The sequence below is a fragment of the Equus caballus genome, chromosome 4 (genome assembly GCF_041296265.1).
Source record: "Equus caballus isolate H_3958 breed thoroughbred chromosome 4, TB-T2T, whole genome shotgun sequence".
NCBI classification, from domain to species: domain Eukaryota; kingdom Metazoa; phylum Chordata; class Mammalia; order Perissodactyla; family Equidae; genus Equus; species Equus caballus.
In genome coordinates, this window is record NC_091687.1 from 90,122,151 (window position 1) to 90,142,764 (window position 20,614).

Consider the following 20,614-nt stretch of genomic DNA (forward strand, 5'->3'; position numbering starts at 1 on the left):
TTTTTAATTTTGTTTCAAATCTTTATTTTTAAGGCATTTAATATTTTGTTAAGGTAAAGTAAACAGCAACAACAAAAACCACTGGCAGCTTTATGTAATTTTTAGGCTAAAAATAGGTTTTAAAACTGTCTCTTTAGCAATATACTCATTTAAGAGAAGCTGTTAAAATTATGCAGCTCTGCTGCTATAAGACACTTAATTTATCCTTCTGGCTCTAGGAAGGAACCAAGTTTAGGGAAAATTGGTAGTAACTCTATTCTTGAGACTTAGAGCCAAGTCATATGTTTTCTACTCCTCAACTGGGTTGGAACAGTGTTTACTTAATAAACATTCCTTCCAGGGTTGTTCAGCTTGCTGCTGACTTCACTGATGATGATTTGTTGGACAAATAAGGAAGTAAACACCGCAGAGCTTTTTGGCTTCTGCTCCGCTGAAAACAGTAGAGAAGGGCATGAAGTTCCTGCCTGCTAAAGTCTAAGGAATCAAAAGCATCTTTTATCAAGTTTCCTATGACAGAGGAAACAAAAACTAGTTTTAGTATATTAGTATATTAGTATACTTTTCAAGTATACTTGCCATACACTTTTGAAGTATGGTCTGTATTTTAAGGAAGTGTTGGGCTGTATTTATTTCAGGCTTTCTATTTGCCTGCAAATATCCCTACATTTACGTTTAATTTCATTTGAGGTGATTTCTGAACCAATAATTGCTACTTCCTCTCTGACAATGCCAGGGAAAACAGGTAAAATCCACTGATGGAAGGCAAAAGTAATCACCTAGGAACAGGAAATACTCAAAGAAAACCTGCCTTTGCAGTATTTGTCTAGTTTACTGTTATAATAAACGTTTGCTTTTGTGAGATAAGGGAGGGGTAAAGTTTAATACAGTGGTCCTAAAGTTTCTCTCTCCCTTCTCACCCCTTGGTTTATGCAGTAGTTGTTAATGATGTGGTAGGTCTGTTTCCCTCTCCTTAGAATTTTTAAAAATGAGATCTCAATTCTCGTTGGAGTTACCTTTGTGGCAAGATTTTTAACTCCAAATTTAGTATTGTTAGTTGATACTGGGCTACCTATATTCTGTATTTCTTCTTGAGTGAGCATTGTCGGTTTGTGTCTTTTGAGGAATATGCCCATTTCATTTAACTTGGTGAATTTATTGGTGTAAAGTTGTTCATAATATTCCGTTATTATCCTAATGATACCTTTATATCATATCTTATTCTTGATATTGGTAATTTTTGTCTTTTTTCCTCAGCAGTCTGGCTGGAGATCTATCAATTTTATTTTAAGAAAACCAGCTATTGGTTTCTTTGTATTTTCTCGTCTTTTCTCTCTCTCTTTTTATGTTTCATTGATGTCTGACTTTATTATTTCCTTTCTTCTACATTCTTTTGTTTTAATTTGTTCTTCTTTTTTCTAATTCCTTAACATGAAAGCTGAGACCATTAGAGATCTCTCTTTTCTAATCTAGGCATTTCGTGTTAAGAATTTCCTACTAAGGACTACTTTAGTTGTATCTCACAAGTTTTGCTATGTTGTGTTTTCATTTTGATTCAGTTTAGAATGCTTATGCATAATGACGCATTTTTCTTTCCAACCCTTAGGCCTTTTTTCGCACTTACATTTTGTCTTTTGGCCAGGATATTTAGTGCAAGGTTGCTGTGGCATAATGGTAGTGGATTTCCTTGTGTAGTTCATGTCAAAGGAAATGATTTCAGCATATCATTGTTAGATGTGATTTTGATGTGGAGTTTTTGGAGATCCTGTATCAGATTCCTAGATTGATAAGATTTTATGTTATAAATGGATATTAAATTTTATACTTTTTCTCTACCTTTTGTGATATGCTTTTTCTACCATATTAATATGTAAAATCATAGTGATTGATTTTCTAATGTTAAACTTCAGATATACTTAACTTTGTCGTATATTTTCTGGTCTATTTTGGGTTTAGATTGACTAATGTTTTGTTAGAGTTCCTCCAACTATTTTCATTAGTAAGATTGTCCTTGTAATTCTTTTTTCTCCTATGTTTCTCTTCATGTTTAGTATCATCGTTAGACTAAGATTGGCCCTGAGATAACATCTGTTGCCAGTCTTTCTCTATTTTGTATGTGGGACGCTGCTGCTGCATGACTTGATGAGCGGTGTGTAGCTCTGTGTCCGGGATCTGAACCCGTGGACCCTGGGCCACCGAAGCGGAGAGCACGAACTTACCCACTGTACTACATAGGCCAGCCCCTAATTTGCTGTCTTTTTATACTTATTGAGATGGATGCTTAGCTTATTAATTTTCAGAGTTTGTTATTCTCCTATATATTCCTTTAAGGATATAAATTTCCCTGTACTTATTTTTTAGTTGTACTGTGAGTATTTTCATTTTTGTCCAGTTCAGTAATTTCATTATGAAATGATATGTGTGAGCCATAGTTATATAGGAATGTAGTTTTAAATTTCCAAATACATAAAGGTTTTCTGATTATTTTCTTTGTTACAGATTTCTAGCATAAATGCATAGTGGTCAGATTACATACTCTGTACTGATTCCAATCCTTTGAAATTTGATGAGACTTACTATTTGGCCCACTTTGTTCAGTTTTTATAAATATATTCTTGGACAGAGTGTGAGTTCTTTAATGTTGGGGCAATGTTCTGTATATGTCTAGTTGGTCCACTTGGCTAATCATCTCGCATAAATCTGCTTTACCAGTAATGGTTTTCTGGCTGATTCTCTCACTTACTAAGAAAAATATGTTAACACGTCCAACTATGATTATGGAATTGTCTCACTCTTCTTATAGTTCAGTCAATTTTTGCTTTGTGTATTTTGAAGCTATGTTTCTAGATGCATACAAATTTTAAATTCTTTCATTTTGAGTGAAAGTTTTATCATTATGCAGTATGTTTTTATCTCTAGTAATGTTTTTCCTTAAGGTATAAATTGTCTTACAGTAAGACGTTTGCTTTCATTTGGTAAGTATTTGCATAGCATATCTTTTTCCATCTTTTATTTTCAAACTTTCTGTATCCTTTTTTCAAAGAAGTATCTCCTTTAAATTTTGTTGGATATTTTAAAAAATCTTCCTTCTTTTGATTTGAACATTTATTTCACTTATATGATTGAATTACTGGTAAATACATGAGTTTAAACCTACCATTTTACTTTATATACTTTGTTGTCTCTCTTCTTTATTTCTTTTTGATTGTTGTCTCTTGTCTTTCTTTTTTCCTCATAATATTTTTGTTTTTTTCCTCTTTTTTTGGAAGTAACTCACTCTGCTACTATTTTATTTATGATTAGTCTAGAAATTACAACAAGTATACATACTTAACAAAATTTATCGGTGCGTTTTTCCTCTTCCCATATAAGGACTTAGTGGACTTTGAACTCCCATCTGCTCACCTTCCACATATGCTATTGTTGTCTTTTATTTTGATACCATATTCAAGGGCCCTATAAAATATTCCTATTCTTGTTTTGTGCAGTGCCCATTAATTTTATCTAAATATTCACTAATATTTTTTACTCTTCATTACTGTTTGCATCTTTGATCTTTTATCTAGGGTCATGTTCCTTCTGCCTCAAGCACATCCTTTAGAATTTATTTTAATGCAGATTAACTCAGTTTTTGTTTGCTTGAAAATTTTCTCTCTTTTCTTGGATATTTTTGCTGGATATAGAATTCTAGGTTGACAATTATTTTCTTCAAATACATTTTGGATATCATTCAACTGTTGCTTCTTTGAATGTAATCTCTCTTTTTCCGGAAGCTGTTTAAATATTTTATCTTTGTTTTAGATTATTATATAGTTATATTACAGGGCATCTCCAATGTGGCAGCTGTGGGACATGCTAACTATTATGTATTTTGGTTTTCTTTCAATCTCTTTTTTCTGAGGAAGATTAGCCCTGAGCTAACATCTGCTGCCAATCCTCCTCATTTTGCTGAGGAAGACTGGCTCTGAGCTAACATCTGTGCCCATCTTCCTCTACTTTATATGTGGGACGCCTACCACAGCGTGGCTTGCCATGTGGTGCCGTGTCCGCAGCCGGGATCTGAACCGGTGAACCCCGGGCTGCTGAAGTGGAACATGCGAACGTAACTGCTGCACCACTGGGCTGGCCCCTGATTTATCTTTTTTAACTACACATTTATGTTTAATTTTTCAAGCTTTTCTAAATCCTTTATCTCATTTCCATTACTATATTGATAGTATGTTCTCTCCTTACGTTTTGGTTGTCTTTTCTGTAATGTTTTCATTTTTTTCCTCCTTCTTTTCCTTTAACTGACAATTCATGTTTTATTTCCTTCTGTTGTCTTGCCATATCTTTTTCAACTATTTATAGCTCTACTTTCCAACTGTTTATATTGTTAATTTGCACTCATGTTTTGTAAAGAGAATTGCTTACCTAAATTTTTTATATTCATGAAAAAGCATTTGGCCATTTTCATCTATTACATGACTACATTTTTTTTGGTGAGGAAGATTGGCCCTGAGCTAACATCTGTGCCAGACTTCCTCCATTTTGTATGTGGGATGCCTCCACAGCATGGCTCGATGAGCAGTGTGTAGGTCTGCACCGAGGATCTGAACTCTTGAACCCCAGGCCACTGAAGTGGAGTTCTTGCCTGGCCCCCTTTTGCCACTTTTTAAAATTTCTTTTTTTCCTTTTCCTTTCTTTTAATCTTTGTATAAATCCTGAGTTTATTCATTTTCAGTAGTATTCATTTTTGAATGAGATGAGTTTTTCCTGACTATTTTAAGAGAGTTCTTGGCCTGTGTTCCAGGATAGCAAGATTTTTCTTTATGATATTGCTTTTCCCTTAGGATACTGTTTCTTCTCAGCAGTACTCATACTGTAAATTCTTTCTCATTTTTTCCCACCTGATTGCCAGACATCTTCCTGAAACATGGCTTCTTCCCATAATTCATGCTCATTCATGCCTTTGTGCCTTTGATTATGCTGTATTCTCTTCCCTGATTACTTTTCCTTTTCATCACTATTCATTTCCATCTCATTCTTCAAGGCCAGCTCTTTCAAGATAGCTTCTTTTATTATTCCTGCACCTCACTTGCTCCCCCTTCTCTTAACTCCTTTTAGCCGTTGTGTCATATTTCTCATTTTGTGCATAGAAGAGTGTTAGTTTTCTGCCAAGTATAGTTCCAAATATTATGTCACTGTCATAACTAACATGTATTTGAGGGCTTTACAATGTGCCATCTACTCTTCTAAGCCCTCCACATAAATTATTTTATTAAATCTCATATCTCCCTTTAGAGTAGGTATTGTTATCTCCATTTAATAAATGAGAATGATTAAGTAATTTGCCTAAGATAGTGTAGCTAGTGTAAGTGTCAGAGCTAAGATTTGAGTCCTACTCTTTACCAGTTATGCTTCACTATCCTAGTAAATATGTACTAGTTCAGTTTCCCCAATATTTATTATTGAGTATAAACTGCTATAATTCTTGTATTTCTCTTTTCAGAATTTGAACAAACTGCTGAAATGTGTAATTTATAAAAAATTTGTTACCTAGCCATTATTATTCTTAAATTATCAAAAAGACTTTTATGCTCTATAAGTGAATTTTTAATCTTTTCTTTTGAATGTAGTCTCTGTTTTAGTGAGAAATCAGTTTGATAGAAGTGTGGGTATAGGCAGCAGTGCTGTTATCTGTGCCTTTTTTCGTGTGTGTGTGATCTTGGATGAGGTTTGAACATTATTTTTTTCTTTTGGTAAAAGCTTCCTTCCTAAGTTTCATTTTTTAAATCATGTACTTTTTAAGAGAGTATTCACTGTTGGAGACAAGGACAGCTTGTGCCTAGTTAGGACTGTATGAAATGTATTTACTTATTATAGTCATAATTTTAGGAGAAAAATAAGGTGATAATGGACCTAGAGACTTTAAATAGTTTGAAAATTGTTAGCTGCTAGCTCTTAGTGTGCATTCTCCTAAGTGATATTTTCATTTCTTTTGGAAAATTTTACTTTTATCAGACCCTTCTGATTTCCTGCTTTAGATTTTTGTCAAAAATAGACATAGAATGGGACCGGTCCATTGGCATAGTGGTTGAGTTCGCGCACTCTGCCTCCACAGCCTGGGGTTTACAGGTTCGGATCCTGGGCGCAGACCTACCACTGCTCATCAAGCCATGCTGTGGCAGCATCCCACATAAAGTAGAAGAAGATGGGCGCAGATATTAGCTCAGTGACAATCTTCCTCAAGCCAAAAGAGGAAGATTGGCAGCAGATGTTAGCTCAGGGCCAGTCTTCCTCACACACACACGCATACAAAAAACAGAAATATTCGCAGCTGCCTGACTTTCTCTTAAAACACAGAAGTAGGTTTTTTTTTTTTTTTTTAAAGATTTGACACCCAGGCTAATATCTGTTGCCAGTCTTAATGCTTTTCTTCTTCTTCTTCTCCCCAAAGCCCCCCAGTACCTAGTTCTATATTCTAGTTGTAGGTCCTTCTGGTTCTGCTATGTGGGACACCGCCTCAGCATGGCTTGATCAGTGGTGTTAGGTCCGTGCCCAGGATCTGAACCAGTGAAACCTTGGGCTGTTGTAGCGGAGCGTGTGAACTTAACCACTTGGCTATGGGGCTGGCCCCAGTAGTTTTTTAACATAGAAAGTTCACAGGCATGTTTGAAGGAGTCACTTTTTCTTTTTGAGGAAGATTAGCCCTGAGCTAACATCTGCTGCCAGTCCTCCTCTTTTTGCTGAGGAAGACTGGCTCTGAGCTAACATCTGTGCCCATCTTCCTCTACTTTATATGTGGGATACCTGCCACAGCATGGCTTGCCAAGTGGTGGCATGTCCGCATCCAGGATCTGAATCAGCAAACCCCAGGCCACCGGAGCGGAACGGGCGCACTTAACCGCTGCACCACCGGGCCGGCTCCGTAAATGAGTCACTTTTTAATTTATTTTTGACACTTTCAAAACAGTCTATTGGGTGTTCATACTTTTGTAGATGAGAATGTCATTGTTTCAATAGAGAGCCTAAATGTTTTTGCTGAATCATAAGAACATCTATAAGTAAGTAAGTATACCAAAAATAAAAGGCTTATTAGCAAGACCTGTCAAGAATTAGAACTGTAGGGAACATGGTGAGATTATGTGGGATAGGGGTGTCAACTTTTCATTTGCTTTTAGGTCTTGAAAGAGAGTTCTTTAACATTAAAACAAGGTACTGAAAGCAATGTATTTTGGAAATATCTTTACCCTGCTTTAATATTTGCGTCGTTTTTATTGATTGCTTCAAAGATTTCAGACTTATGACTGATTCCTAGAACTTAAACTTGTTCTCTTAAAAAGTAAACTTCCTTAATGTGTCTGTTAACAGACTTGAAACAGAACTTACTGTTTACGAAGCCCCTAATAAACATTTTTATTACTACTTTTCTTTCTTTCCTTCTTTCTTTCTTTCTTTTTTTTCTTTTTTTGGTGAGGAAGGTTGGCCCTGAGCTAACATCTGTTGCCAGTCTTCCTCTCTTTTGTATGTGGGACGCCTCCACAGCATGACTTGGTGAGCAGTGTGTAGGTCTGCACCTGGGATCTCCACTGGTGAACGCTGGGCTGGCCCCTACTTTTCTTTTGCAAGGCATAAAAGAAGATTCTAAAGCATGTTATTTCGTTGAAAAGCTACTAAGTGTAACCTCTAGTCTGATCTGGACTATTTATTGATAACCCAGTTTCTCTGGCAAGAGGTGATGATATGTATTAGAATAGATTAAATGAGGGTAGTCTTTAATTTATCATGTTTCTCTGCAAAGCACAACCTAGTTTTTCTTAAGTTATAATATTTTTTGTTTGGAGTGGTTAGATGTTTAATATTATAAAATGAAAGAAGTCAAGAAGTTAATAATAGAATTGGATAGTTAACGTGTTACGGGGTTGTGAGAGGGCTGGAATTTATATTTCTAGCTTTTGTGTCTTCTATTAAGCTGTGATTTCTCCAAAAGAACAGATGTTTTGTTTTGGTTTTGTTTTTTGGTAGAGCAGCTAGCTTCTCAAACTAGCCATTGCTTATATGGTACAACTTCCAGCTGCTAGGAATGCCTGTGGTAAGTAAGTGATCTGCAGTAGTGGCAAACCAATGTTCCAGAGAAGAAATAAAACTTAACTAAATTTTAGCCACGGTAGCCAGTAGGTCTTTATTTAAGAGAAGGATTACATTTTTTCATTTAAATTATAAATGATATATTTCAACTCTTTAGTTTTATTCCTCTTTTATTATATGAGATTTGTTTAATATTATAGTAGAATGAGCTGGTATGGTGAGTTTTGTTTCGCAAAGTCTTGCTTTTTCTCAAGTGTTATTGAATAGGTAAATTTTGCCATGTCTATTATTATAGTATTTTATCTTAGATTTTAATTTAAAAACTAGTCTATTATAAGTGTATTATTCTTTTTTATGTGTGTATCTGTATTTACATGCAGTCTATGAAGAATTGAAAGGATGTTGAACTTTGGAATTGGGCTTTTATACCTTTTGTTTAGAGTCTTTGGACATGTTATTTAACTTCTCTGAACCTTGATTTCCTAATTAATAATGACCATTGCATAGGTTTATTTTAAGGAGTAAATGAGTTACCCTTTGTGGTGTCCTGCACACAATAAGTACACAATAAAAGTCAATTCTTTTTTCTTTGGTAAGATCTTTTTAAAACGTTACTTCCAGATTTGATAATGCTGTATCTAAATAATTTTCTTCAGGTTTTCTAATGATCTCCACCGAAGAGTAAGAGATACCAAAGAGAATTGTGTGACCTTTAGACTAGTGAAGAGAAAAGGAGTTTATTAGAGAGAGAAAGAGGCAAATTAAAAAGTTTCCAGACCAATTTTTTTTAAATGTTTATTTCACTACTCTGTAAGATAGTGTAACTTGTCAGGGTACCATTAGGTACTAGGAATCTGCTTTATTGGAACTAGGAGTTTTATGAGCAGTTTGTTTTAATGGAAAGAACTTAGTCACATTAAGATGACTCAAAAGAAATGCCAACCATGTGACTAGGAGAGTCCCCCACCCCATGCTTTTTTTCTATTCTGTGCATTTATTATATACTGAATATCTGATGTTATGCTCTTAACTGTCATTACTCAGGAGAAGATTAGTTTTTTCTATCTAATGTAAGATCATCATAATTTCTTAATATTTTAAGTTTGGAGTACTTAATATTTTTTTAAAGATTTTATTTTCTTTTCCTTTTGCTTCCCAAAGCCCCCGGTACATTGTTGTGTAGTTTTAGTTGCGGGTCCTTCTAGTTGTGGCATGTGGGCTGCCGCCTCACCATGGCTTGATGAATGGTGCCATGTCCACACCCAGTGAAACCCTGGGCTGCCAAAGCAGAGTGCCCAAACTTAACCACTTGGCCACTGGGCTGGCCCCTGGAGTACTTAATATTTTAAATTTTGGAAGTAATATCCTCTGCAAGCATGATTATAAACCCTTTGGGCACGTTTGGCTCCCTGTCCTTGTTAAAACAAGCTGATGTCAGTGTACAAAGTACTGCTTATAGAAAAGTGGCTGTGTCTAGTGAGCTGCAAAGAAGAGATTTCAGGGTAGCAAAATGTGTGAAAGTGGCTTATATTGGTGGTAACAATATGTTACAAAGTTCTTCCCAAGTTTAGAAAATAGTTCCACATATTTGGTTGTTTTATAGCTTTTCTTCTGGTAATGCTCAATGCAGATAATTGGGAAAACAGAAAAGTACAAAGGAAAAAAAACCCAAATCAAAAACCAAAATCATCCCAATCCTGCCAACCGAAGAAAATCACTTTTTACTTTTTGATGTATGTCACTTATATTTTTTCCATCTGTGTGTGTATTTACAAAATTATTTTACAAGAGTTGCATCACATTTGAGAGTTTGCTTTTTTAACTTTGAAAATTACTGACAATATTTTCTTAAGCCACTTGTGTTTGATAGAAGAGAAATAGTATGAAGATCTTGATCAGTAGAGTATTTATAAGCTTTTCAGGTTACTAATAGTGGGGATAGAAGGATTGGTTGAAGAAGCAATTAGAGACTTTAATTTTACCTGCAACGTTTAGAGTGACTTTAAAGATCTGGGAAGGAGTCTTTCATCTGATTAGAACTGTGGCTATGATCACTACCTTAGGAGGTCTTTGAAAAATTTCTCCACAGTGGGTTGTGGTTTCTCTTTGAGAATAGTCACAGACAACTTAAGAGGAAAAAGAAGTTGGAGACTTTTCTAGGATGAACATAAAGTGGAATTAGCCAGACACACATAGTTCCAGTAAACATTTTGGTTCTAACAGTGGTGGAATCCTAGTATGCCAGAATTTGAAAGGAACCTTAGGCTCTGCCCAACTCTTAAACATGTTTTACAGATAAGGAACTTACTTATCAAAAGTCGTGTAGCTAATTAGTATGGGAGACTTAGGTAATGTGGCAGTTGGTTACTATAAAAAAATGTGAAATATGTTACTTTCCTAATTTTCTCTTTTTGCTGTGTATTTGTCATCTCTGCAGTTTCCTTCTCTCTCAGTTTTCTACTCATCTCTACATATTCCCATCTTTACTTTTTCTTTCTCTCTCCTCTTCAGTTAGCCATTATGTAGAATTAATATATATTTTAAAATCTTGTCTTTATTGAATAGTTTTATCTTCTCTATTTAAGATTTTTTAAAGAGGATTATTTAACTTTTGTGTCTTTCTCAAAACTGAATAAACTTTAATTACTATATCATTTCTGTGTAATTCTAAATTTACAATTAGTATTTTTACTATCATCTTATCATTACTATTAATAGGAGCCCTGCAACAGTCTATCTGAAAAAATGCATTTCCAACTCTTGTAATGGGAGAAGAGTATTGATCAGAATAGGCTGGATGGGGCAAGAATTGTCAGGAAAGCCCATTGGGGAGTAGATTATGTGATAGAAACACTCTCTCTAAGATAAGCTGTGAATCTACTAGTTCCCCTTACTTTAACAATTAAAATATAAACGCTCATTTATGAGTGCTACTTTAAAAAGGAGAAATGAATATTAGAACTTTTTTTTGCAGGAATTTTGAAGTTTCGAAGACAAAGAAAAAGAAACTAGATGACTGTATGGGATGGGAATTTCCACTTAAAACCATCTCAAAAGACCTGAAAGCTGAAGGGTGTGGTTACAGTTGAGCTTTGTAATTACCCAGAAAAGAAGGACATTAGGGAGATTTCTGTAAATTACAGTCTCTGGTGAGCATACAAGTCATGGAGAACAGACAGTTTTACTTATAAATTTTTTGGAGAAGTATTTGCGTTTAGTGACTAAAGGAAGCAAAAGGGAAAACCTTTATTCAGATTGAACTCAGAGTCAAATGACAGAATTTACAGTAAAGGCAACTTTATAAATTATAATCTATTGGGGCTCATGTAAAAGAAAACCCTAGTTTAAAAAGTAAGGAACTATATCACATAACAAGAAATCCAGAGGTAAGGTAGATTTCATGGTTGGTCGATTCAGTAATGTACTTTATCGCTCTTTGTTGTCTCATCATTATAGAATTGACTTCATTCTCATACCTCTACAAATTGGCTGTAACAGTTGTGTACATTGCAGACAGATATGAAAATTTCCAGAGGAATAAAAGTAGATTTTCCTTCTCTGTATGTCTGTTTAGAAGTAAGGAAACATTTCCTGGAAGTCCCCCCAGAAGATCCTCATGTTTCATTAGCCAGAATTGGGTTCCATACCATTCTTAAACACATCTTTGTTGAGAGCCATGGGATTAGGGCTTGATAAGTATTTGGGGTAGAATGGATGTGTGTGGGGAGTTCAATCTCCATGACCATTATAGTAACTAGTGTAACACCACCTCTTAAATAGATTAAGAATTTGTTAATGAAACAGATTGAGAAGTAAGTAAAGCATAGTGAAACATGAGTCCCAGGCCCACCACTGAAGAAGAACTGTGGGATTTTGGTTAAGTTCCTTAATTTCTCTAAATACGCATTTCCCCATCCAAAATATGGAAATGACAATGCCTGGTTCATAAGGTTGTTTTCAGAGTTAAATCAGATAAGTAAGACAGCACAGATTCTAACATTTGGTAAGTATTCGATAACTATATTACTATTTCTATTACTATTACTGGTACTTTTATCTCTATGTAGTTTTGTACTCAAAGAAACTATGTAAAACTGGAGTTTTTACTTTAAAGGATTAATTTTGTTTTTTCCTGAAGGTGTAAGAGTCTAGACCGAAGTTGTTGGAGCTCCCATTTCTTTCTCTAGTTTTCTTGTATAATAGTGAAAAATGGGGAAAACATAGTAAGTTTAATATGAGCTGCCACTGAAACAATTTGTTTACGTGGTTGTTGTGTCAGTTAATACTTTACTATTTATATCAGAGGTAGCTTGAAAACTGAAGTGACACATAGTTTATGAAAATGTGCTATTGTGTCAATGACATTATTGGTAATTTCCCTTAATGTAGGCTTCTACATTTTTGTCTTTTTTACTATAACAAAAAATGTAAGCTGGTTAAGATGTAATTCTCTCTCATTCTTTATTTGCAGATGGCTTGTTCAATCAGTATATCAGTCAACAGGAATATAAGCCACGATGGAGTCAAATCATTCCCAAAAGCACCAAAGGTAAGCTCTGCCTTCTAGGTGGTGGGTACTTTTGCTTTCATGTCTCAGTTTCATTTTTCCCAAGGTAGGTCAAGTTTCACAGTACTCTTGTTAATGAAAAGCAGGTGTTTAAAACAAGACATAGGTTCCTTAACTAGATGGCAGAGGTAGTCGTGTTTTCCCTTTAACCTTTTGTTTTACTGCTGTAACAGAATACCATCATACAAAGAATACCATCATAAAGTGCTTTTATAGAGACACTGTAAAATTTTAGCCTATTGTGTTGTAATGCCAAACATGTGTTCCTAAAAAACCTTAAGTTCTGCAAAATTGCTCACTAAAACTCACAGGGTTTATGAGAAAAGTAGAAATGGGGTATCCCATTCTAAATCTATGGAACTTTATAACCAGATACTAATAAAAACTAGTCTAGTAATCCTAATAAAAATAAATACTAGTATAGTTAAATCTTTACAGGCATTTATATTGAGCATCACACTGAGATTGGAACCTTAAACCCTGGGGCTCATACTTCCTTCTTTGAGCTATAAACCCCAGAGGGCATATGTCTCTAATAAAGACTATTTTTATCAAAGCTTAAAATCTGATCCAGGATGTAGTCTTCTTCATTAATCCATTTTTTTCATATGGGGGAGGTTTTTGTCACTTCTTCGTCCGTACTCACTGCTTTGCCAGATGGTTAACATAGTGGAAAGTGTAGCAGTTTTTTAATGCAACTACTTGTGTTACAGGAGGGCAGTTCTCTGGATGTTCAGCTTTTTTCCCATGGTCTTCATGTGTTGCTAAGGTCTTCTCTTTAATTGTGAAAAAGCTATCCCCTGATGGTGTTAAACAGTAATGTACTGGAGAAAATTGCTATAAACCTCCCTAATTTCTGCATTATATGATCATCATTCTCCTATTTTATCAGTCATATATGAGGTGATTTTCTTAAAAAGAAAACATGTTGTAGCTAAAAGGCTGTAACTGTGTATTTGAAAACTAATGGATTAAATATATAAAATGCAAACATACTGACAGTAATTGATTTTAGTATTTTTTTGTTTTTATTTTTATTTTTTTATTGAGTTAATGATAGGTTACAATCTTGTGAAATTTCAGTTGTACATTAATATTTGTCAGTCATGTTGTAGGTACACCACTTCACCCTTTGTGCCTACTCCCCACCCCCCCCTTTCCCCTGGTAGCCACTAATCTGTTCTCTTTATCCACATTTTTAAATTCCTCATATGAGTGGAGTCATACGGAGATTATCCTTCTCTAACTGGCTTATTTCACTTAAGATAATTCCCTCAGGGTCCATCCATGTTACTGCAAATGGAATGATTTTGTTCTGTTTTACAGCTGAGTAGTATTCCATTGTATATATATACCACACCTTCTTTATCCATTCATCTGTTGATGGGCACTTAGGTTGCTTCCACATCTTGGCTGTTGTAAATAATGCTGCAATGAACATTGGGGTGCATAGGACTTTTGGGATTGCTGACTTCAAGCTCTTTGGATAGATACCCAGTAGTGGGATGGCTGGATCGTATGGTAGTTCTATTTTTAATTTTTTGAGGAATCTCCATACTGTTTTCCATAGTGGCTGCACAAGTTTGCATTCCCACCAGCAGTGTATGAGGGTTCCTTTTTCTCCACAACCTCTCCAACATTTGTTACTATTAGTTTTAGATATTTTTGTCATTCTAATGGGTGTAAGGTGATATCTTAATGTAGTTTTGATTTGCCTTTCCCTGATGATCAGCGATGATGAACATCTTTTCATGTGCCTATTGGCCATCCGTATATCTTCTTTGGAGAAATGTCTGTTCATGTCTCCAGCCCATTTTTTGATCAAGTTGTTTGATTTTTTGTTGCTGAGTTGTGAGAGTTCTTTATGTATTATGGATATTAAGCCTTTGTCAGATATATGACTTGCAAATATTTTTTCCCAGTTAGTGGGTTGTTTTTTTGTTTCAATCCAGTTTTCATTTGCCTTGAAGAAGCTCTTTAGTCTGATGAAGTCCCATTTGTTTATTCTTTCTGTTGTTTCCCTTCTCTGAGAAGACATGGTGTCCGAAAAGATCCTTTTAATACTGATGTTAAAGAGTGTACTGCCTACATTTTCTTCTAGAAGGCTTATCGTTTCAGGTCTCGGCTTTAGGTCTTTGATCCATTTTGAGTTTATTTTGGTGAATGGTGAAAAAGAATGGTCAATTTTCATTCTTTTACATATGGCTTTCCAGTTTTCCCAGCACCATTTGTTGAAAAGACTTTCTTTTCTCCATTGTATGCCCTCAGCTCCTTTGTCAAAGATAAGCTGTCCATAGATGTGTGGTTTTATTTCTGGGCTTTCAATTCTGTTCCATTGATCTGTGCACCTGTTTTTGTACCAGTCCCATGCTGTTTTGATTACTGTAGCTTTGTAGTATGTTTTGAAGTCAGGGATTGTGATGCCTCCCGTTTTATTCTTTTTTTCTCTGGATTGCTTTAGCAATTTGGAGTCTTTTGTTGCCCCATATGAATTTTAGGATTCTTTGTTCTAATTCTGTAAAGAATGTCATTGGGATTCTGATTGGGATAGCGTTGAATCTGTAGATTGCTTTAGGTAGACCGGACATTTTAACTATGTTTATTCTTCCAATCCATGTACATGGAATGTCTTTCCATCTCCTTATGTCGTCATCCAATTCTCTCAGAAAGGCCTTGTAATTTTCATTATATAGGTCCTTCACTTCCTTAGTTAAATTTACCCCGAGTTATTTTATTCTTTTTCTTGCGATTGTGAATGGTATCGTGTTCTTGAGTTCTTTTTCTGTTAGCTCGTTATTAGAATATAGAAATGCTACTGATCTACGCAAATTGATTTTATACCCTGCAACTTTGCTGTAGTTGTTGATTACTTCTAAGAGTTTTTCAATGGATTCTTTGGGGTTTTCTATATATAAGATCATGTCGTCTGCAAACAGCAAGAGTTTCACTTCTTCCTTCCCTATTTGGATTCCTTTTATTCCTTTTTCTTGCCTGATTGCTCTGGCCAGGACCTCCAGTACTATGTTAAATAAGAGTGGTGATAGAGGGCATCCTTGTCTCTTTCCTGTTTTCAGGGGGATGGCACTCAGTTTTTGCCCATTGAGTGTGATGTTGGCTGTGGGTTTGTCATATATGGCCTTTATTATGTTGAGGTAGTTCCCTTCTATGCCCATTTTGTTCAGAGTTTTTTATCATAAATGGCTGTTGGATCTTGTCAAATGCCTTCTCTGCATCTATTGAGATGATCATGTGGTTTTTATTCCTCAGTTTGTTGATGTGGTGTATCACGTTGATTGATTTGCGGATGTTGAACCATCCCTATGCCCCTGGTATGAATCCCACCTGATCATGATATATGATCCTTTTGATGAATTGCTGAATTCTGGTTGCCAAAATTTTGTTTAGAATTTTCGCATCTATGTTCATCAGTGATACTGGCCTGTAGTTCTCTTTTTTCGTGGTGTCCTTGTCAGGCTTTGGTATCAGCGTGATGTTGGCCTCATAGAATGTGTTAGGAAGTGTTCCATCCTCCCTAATTTTTTGGAATAGCTTGAAAAGGATAGGTATTAAATCCTCTCTGAAAGTTTGGTAGAATTCCTCAGGAAAGCTATCTGGTCCTGGGGTTTTATTCTTACGGATGTTTTGGATTGCTGTTTCAATCTCTTTCCTTGTGGTTGGTCTGTTCAAATTGTCTGCTTCTTCTTAAGCGAGCTTTGGGAGATTGTAGGAGTCCAAGAACTTATCCATTTCCTCTAGGTTATCCATTTTGTTGGCATATAGTTTTTTGTAGTATTCTCTTATAATCCATTGTATTTCTGCAGAGTCTGTTGTTATTTCTCCTCTCTCATTTCTGATTTTGTTTATTTGAGCTTTCTCCCTTTTTTTCTTTGTAAGTCTGGCTAGGGGTTTGTCAATTTTATTTATCTTCTCAAAGAACCAGCTCTTTGTTTCATTGGTCCTTTCTACTGCCTTTTTCATTTCAATAGCATTTATTTCTGCTCTGATTTTTATTATTTCTCTCCTTCTGCTGACTTTGGGCTTTCTTTGTTCTTCTTTCTCTAATTCAGTTCGGTGTAGTTTAAGATTGCTTATTTGGAATTTTTCTTGTTTGTTAAGATGTGCCTGTATTGCGATGAATTTTCCTCTTAATACAGCTTTTGCTGTGTCCCATATGAGTTCTTGAAAGTGGCAATACTGACTGAGGGGAAGAAGGAAGACAAGGGCAAAACTTCAGTGATAATGAGCTGCAAAATATAAACCTAACTATTAGAAAAAGAATTTGCAGAGAACTTCTGAATGATTAGCCCTTGAATACAGTAGTAATGAAAAGCTTCAGTTTTACATCTTATTTTCTGTATAAAAGAACTGACATTTCAGTCTTTTTCATAGTACCCCTGTGAAATTAGTAAAAAAATTGGATATTCTCTATTTTATATAGGAGAAAGCTGAGACAGGGAAAGTTATTAGCCAAGGTAATATACAGTCTTGCATCACTTAATGACGGGGATATGTTCTGAGAAATGTGTTGTTAGGCAATTTCATCATTGTGCGAACATCGTAGAATGCACCTACATGGTATAACCTACTACACTCCTAGGCTGTATGGTGCTAATCTTATGGGACTGCTGTCATACATGTGGTCCATTGTTGACTAAAACATCATTATATTGTGGATGACTGTGTTTCAAATGATGGGAGAGTTATAAAGAACACCTTAGATTTTCTGGTTTATATCAAGTAAGACATTAGAATCCTGTAACCTGTTGAACCATTGAAATGAAGTTATATCTTCGTTTATATAAGATTTGGTATAAAGTGGATTAGGTATAAGTTGAACAATACTTTCTTCTACAGAAGTTTAAAAGTTTCACTGATTATATTTAAACCTACCTGTTAAGGTCTGTGATGGAAATAAGAATCAAATGGAAGCAAATCTTACATTTTCTCAGTTAGTACTCAAATAAAATAGTTGGTAAATTGTGTGGGAACTGATTTCTGAAATACTGGCACAAAATTAATACAGTAAGGAAATTATCATTAATAGGAAACGATAACATCTTAGTTTTTAGTATCTAGTTTTATGAACTTTAAAACTGTTCATTATACAGATAAACTGTGCCTGGAATACAGACCTGAGATCTAATTCTGTAATTGTTTTCCATCTTCACTTTGTCACTCCAGTAGTTTGGAGATTTTTGACTTAGGTTTTTGTGGATATCCTGTGTCTACTGATTTATGGCATTGGTCATAAATACATTGAAGATAGCTTCCAATTGTACTAAGAGCCTGAAAACAATTGGAAAAAAGAACAAGATTATCATAAACATGGTTATAAGTCATATTATTTCTTTTGAGTCCTTATTTTTAATATTGAAAGAATAAGTGTGTGTTATTTTTGCTACTCATTACAGACTTATGAATGAAGTTACTCTGGATTGCAGTTGTTCTGTTAGTCCTTTAAAAGAAAATATTGTTTCTACTTTAGGTGATGGAGAAGATAACCGACCAGGAATGAGAGGGGGCCATCAGATGGTTATTGATGTTCAAACAGGTGAGGATTACTTTGAGTGGAAAGCAAATTCTTTTAAAAATTATATATTTTAAAAATAACAGGGAAACATGAATATATTTCTTTCCATTTATTGCAAAGGTTAAATGTTATTGGCCATAATCAAGTGGCAATGAAAGTAGGCATTAGCCACAGATATAACCCAAACTAGGCAATGGGACGTGAGGGAGGGAAGGCTGCTGCACAAATGAAGTAAGATAACCTAAAAAGAAATGTAATGTGCAGGCCTTTATAGCTGTGTGTGTGTGTAGTTTTATTATGTATTTGATTTTCATAGTAAACTGTGATTTTCAATGCATTTATATTTTAATGCCATCGTATGGGAATTTTTGCAGTAAAAGAGAATTAAGATATATTTTTCAAAGGAGAGCGTATCAAATTAGGTAGCTTAAGTGTTGGTAGATCCATTAATTGCTAAACACTGTTAACAAGCCTATAAATAATTTGCTTTAGTTATTCTTCTTTGCTACCTTTTAAATTTTATTCTGTAACTTGATACCAAAAATTTTCCTTAGGTTTCTACAGCCTTAGACAGCTTAAATACTGTTAGATTTAGAGGTTAATGCTAAAATTAAATAGATTTCAAATTACCGTCCTGAAAAGCAAATAATACCAAAATTTAGCATAATTTTACTTTATGATTTGATTTGACAAAACTTTACTGCATAGAGTGCTGGTATCCATCCAAGAATTATTTTACTTTTTCCAAATGTAATAAATATTGTTTTATTATTGTGTTATACTGATTGATAGTGCGTCAGGAATAGTTTTTATTGACTCACATTCTAAAATAATTAAGAATAAAAAATTTACAATGTAGATAATCTTCTTGGGATTAATGTATTTTCACAAATGTTTAACTGCTGAATTTTTATAGTAACCTGTGAGATGGTGTAAGAGTATTATTAAAGTCTCTTTTTTTATTTTAAAGATTGGCACCTGAGCTAACAACTGTTGCCAGTCTTTCTTTTTTCTTTTCCCGCTTTTTCTCCCCAAATCCCCCCAGTACATAGTTGTATATTTTAGTTATGGGTCCTTCTAGTTGTGGTATGTGGGATGCCGCCTCAGCATAGCCGAATGAGCGGTGTCACGTCTACGCCCAGGATCTGAACCGGTGAAACCCTGGGCCGCCGAAGTGGAGCTCGAGAACTTAACCACTCAGCCACAGGGCCGGCCCCATGGAAAAGGTTTATTTTAAGGCATAGGGATTTGGTTTCCTATTCTTGATCCCTCCCCCCAAACCCTTTTCCTCCCACAGAAATAGGTTTGACTCAGCTGTAGAGTCTTAGGCTTCTTTTTTCACCTGGGAGTCCAATAAATATACATAGGCTTATTTATTAAAGAACCAGATTTATATACAAATGGGTTTTTTTAATCCAGAAAAGTTTAATACTTTATGAAAATAGAGATGAAAATTTGTGTTTAGATTGTCTCCAGTAACTTTTTCCCTCATTTTGAACATACAATGGAATTTATGATGCCTTTCTTTTTTTTCCTCAGTCATAATGAAAATATTTTTAAACTCTTTTTAAAAAATTTCCTAGTAATATACTAAAGAAGTGTGTTTACTTGAAAACCTTCTTGCATTTTTGAAACAAAATGCTGCTTAAATGTGAAAGTAATATGTTTTACTTTAACCTTTAACGTTCAACCTTATCAGGGAGCAGAAGGAATTTTCATAATGCTTACTGTATTGATTATTATGGGAGCTAGCCCATATACAATAGGTAAAGTACATGTGTAAGAAAAGAGAAAGTAGTTTCCCCCCCCCTTTTTTAATAATCCATGAGATTTGAAAATGGAAAATAAAAAGCTTCGAATGATAGGCAAATGTCCTGACAGAACTTAGTATGAGCAGAGTCATTGAGGATTAAAAGCTAATTTTTCAGGTCAGGAGATCCTTGAAGTAAAATAATTACAGTAGAGTGATAAAGGTCCAAATATTTCTCTATAATATCTTTGTTTTGTGCACTAAGGGTAGGATTTCAGCAGACTGTAGATGGTTAAGGTCCTTATCCCCACTCTCTTTAAAAAAATATTTCAAAGAGGGAAAGAATTGAGTATTTACTTGATTTGCTTTAGAAACAGTAATTATAAGAAAACATACTAAAAATGACCATTATAGTTATGAGATTTTACTCTAGATGGGATCTTTAAAGGAGAATCTCTTTTTGCTACCTTTTGAGGATTTATATAGCTTAACAAAGGTCTACAAAGAAAAATTGACCTGTATCCATACTTCTACTGTTGGTACAAGTCTGTAAAAAGTAGTAGAAGTACTTTGGAAATATATATATATTTTTTTTTGCTGAGGAAGATTCGCCCTGAGCTAACATCTGTGCCAGTCTTCCTCTGTTTTGTATGTGGGTTACCGCCAAGCACAGCTGCCAACAAGTGGTATAGATTTGCAC

The 20,614-nt window shown here is 34.8% G+C and overlaps 1 protein-coding gene across 25 annotated transcripts in view; it reads left to right on the top strand.

Annotated features, from left to right (window-relative positions):
* The window catches only part of MKLN1 (muskelin 1), a 312,981-nt gene that overhangs the window by 221,209 nt on the left and 71,158 nt on the right, over positions 1 to 20,614 (top strand). For all 25 annotated transcript variants that reach the window (XM_070265077.1, XM_070265074.1, XM_070265090.1 and 22 more), the window contains 2 exons: positions 12,539 to 12,616; positions 18,120 to 18,185. In XM_070265077.1, coding sequence (XP_070121178.1) covers positions 12,539 to 12,616; positions 18,120 to 18,185 — 144 coding nt within the window. The remainder of the gene's footprint in view (positions 1 to 12,538; positions 12,617 to 18,119; positions 18,186 to 20,614) is intronic.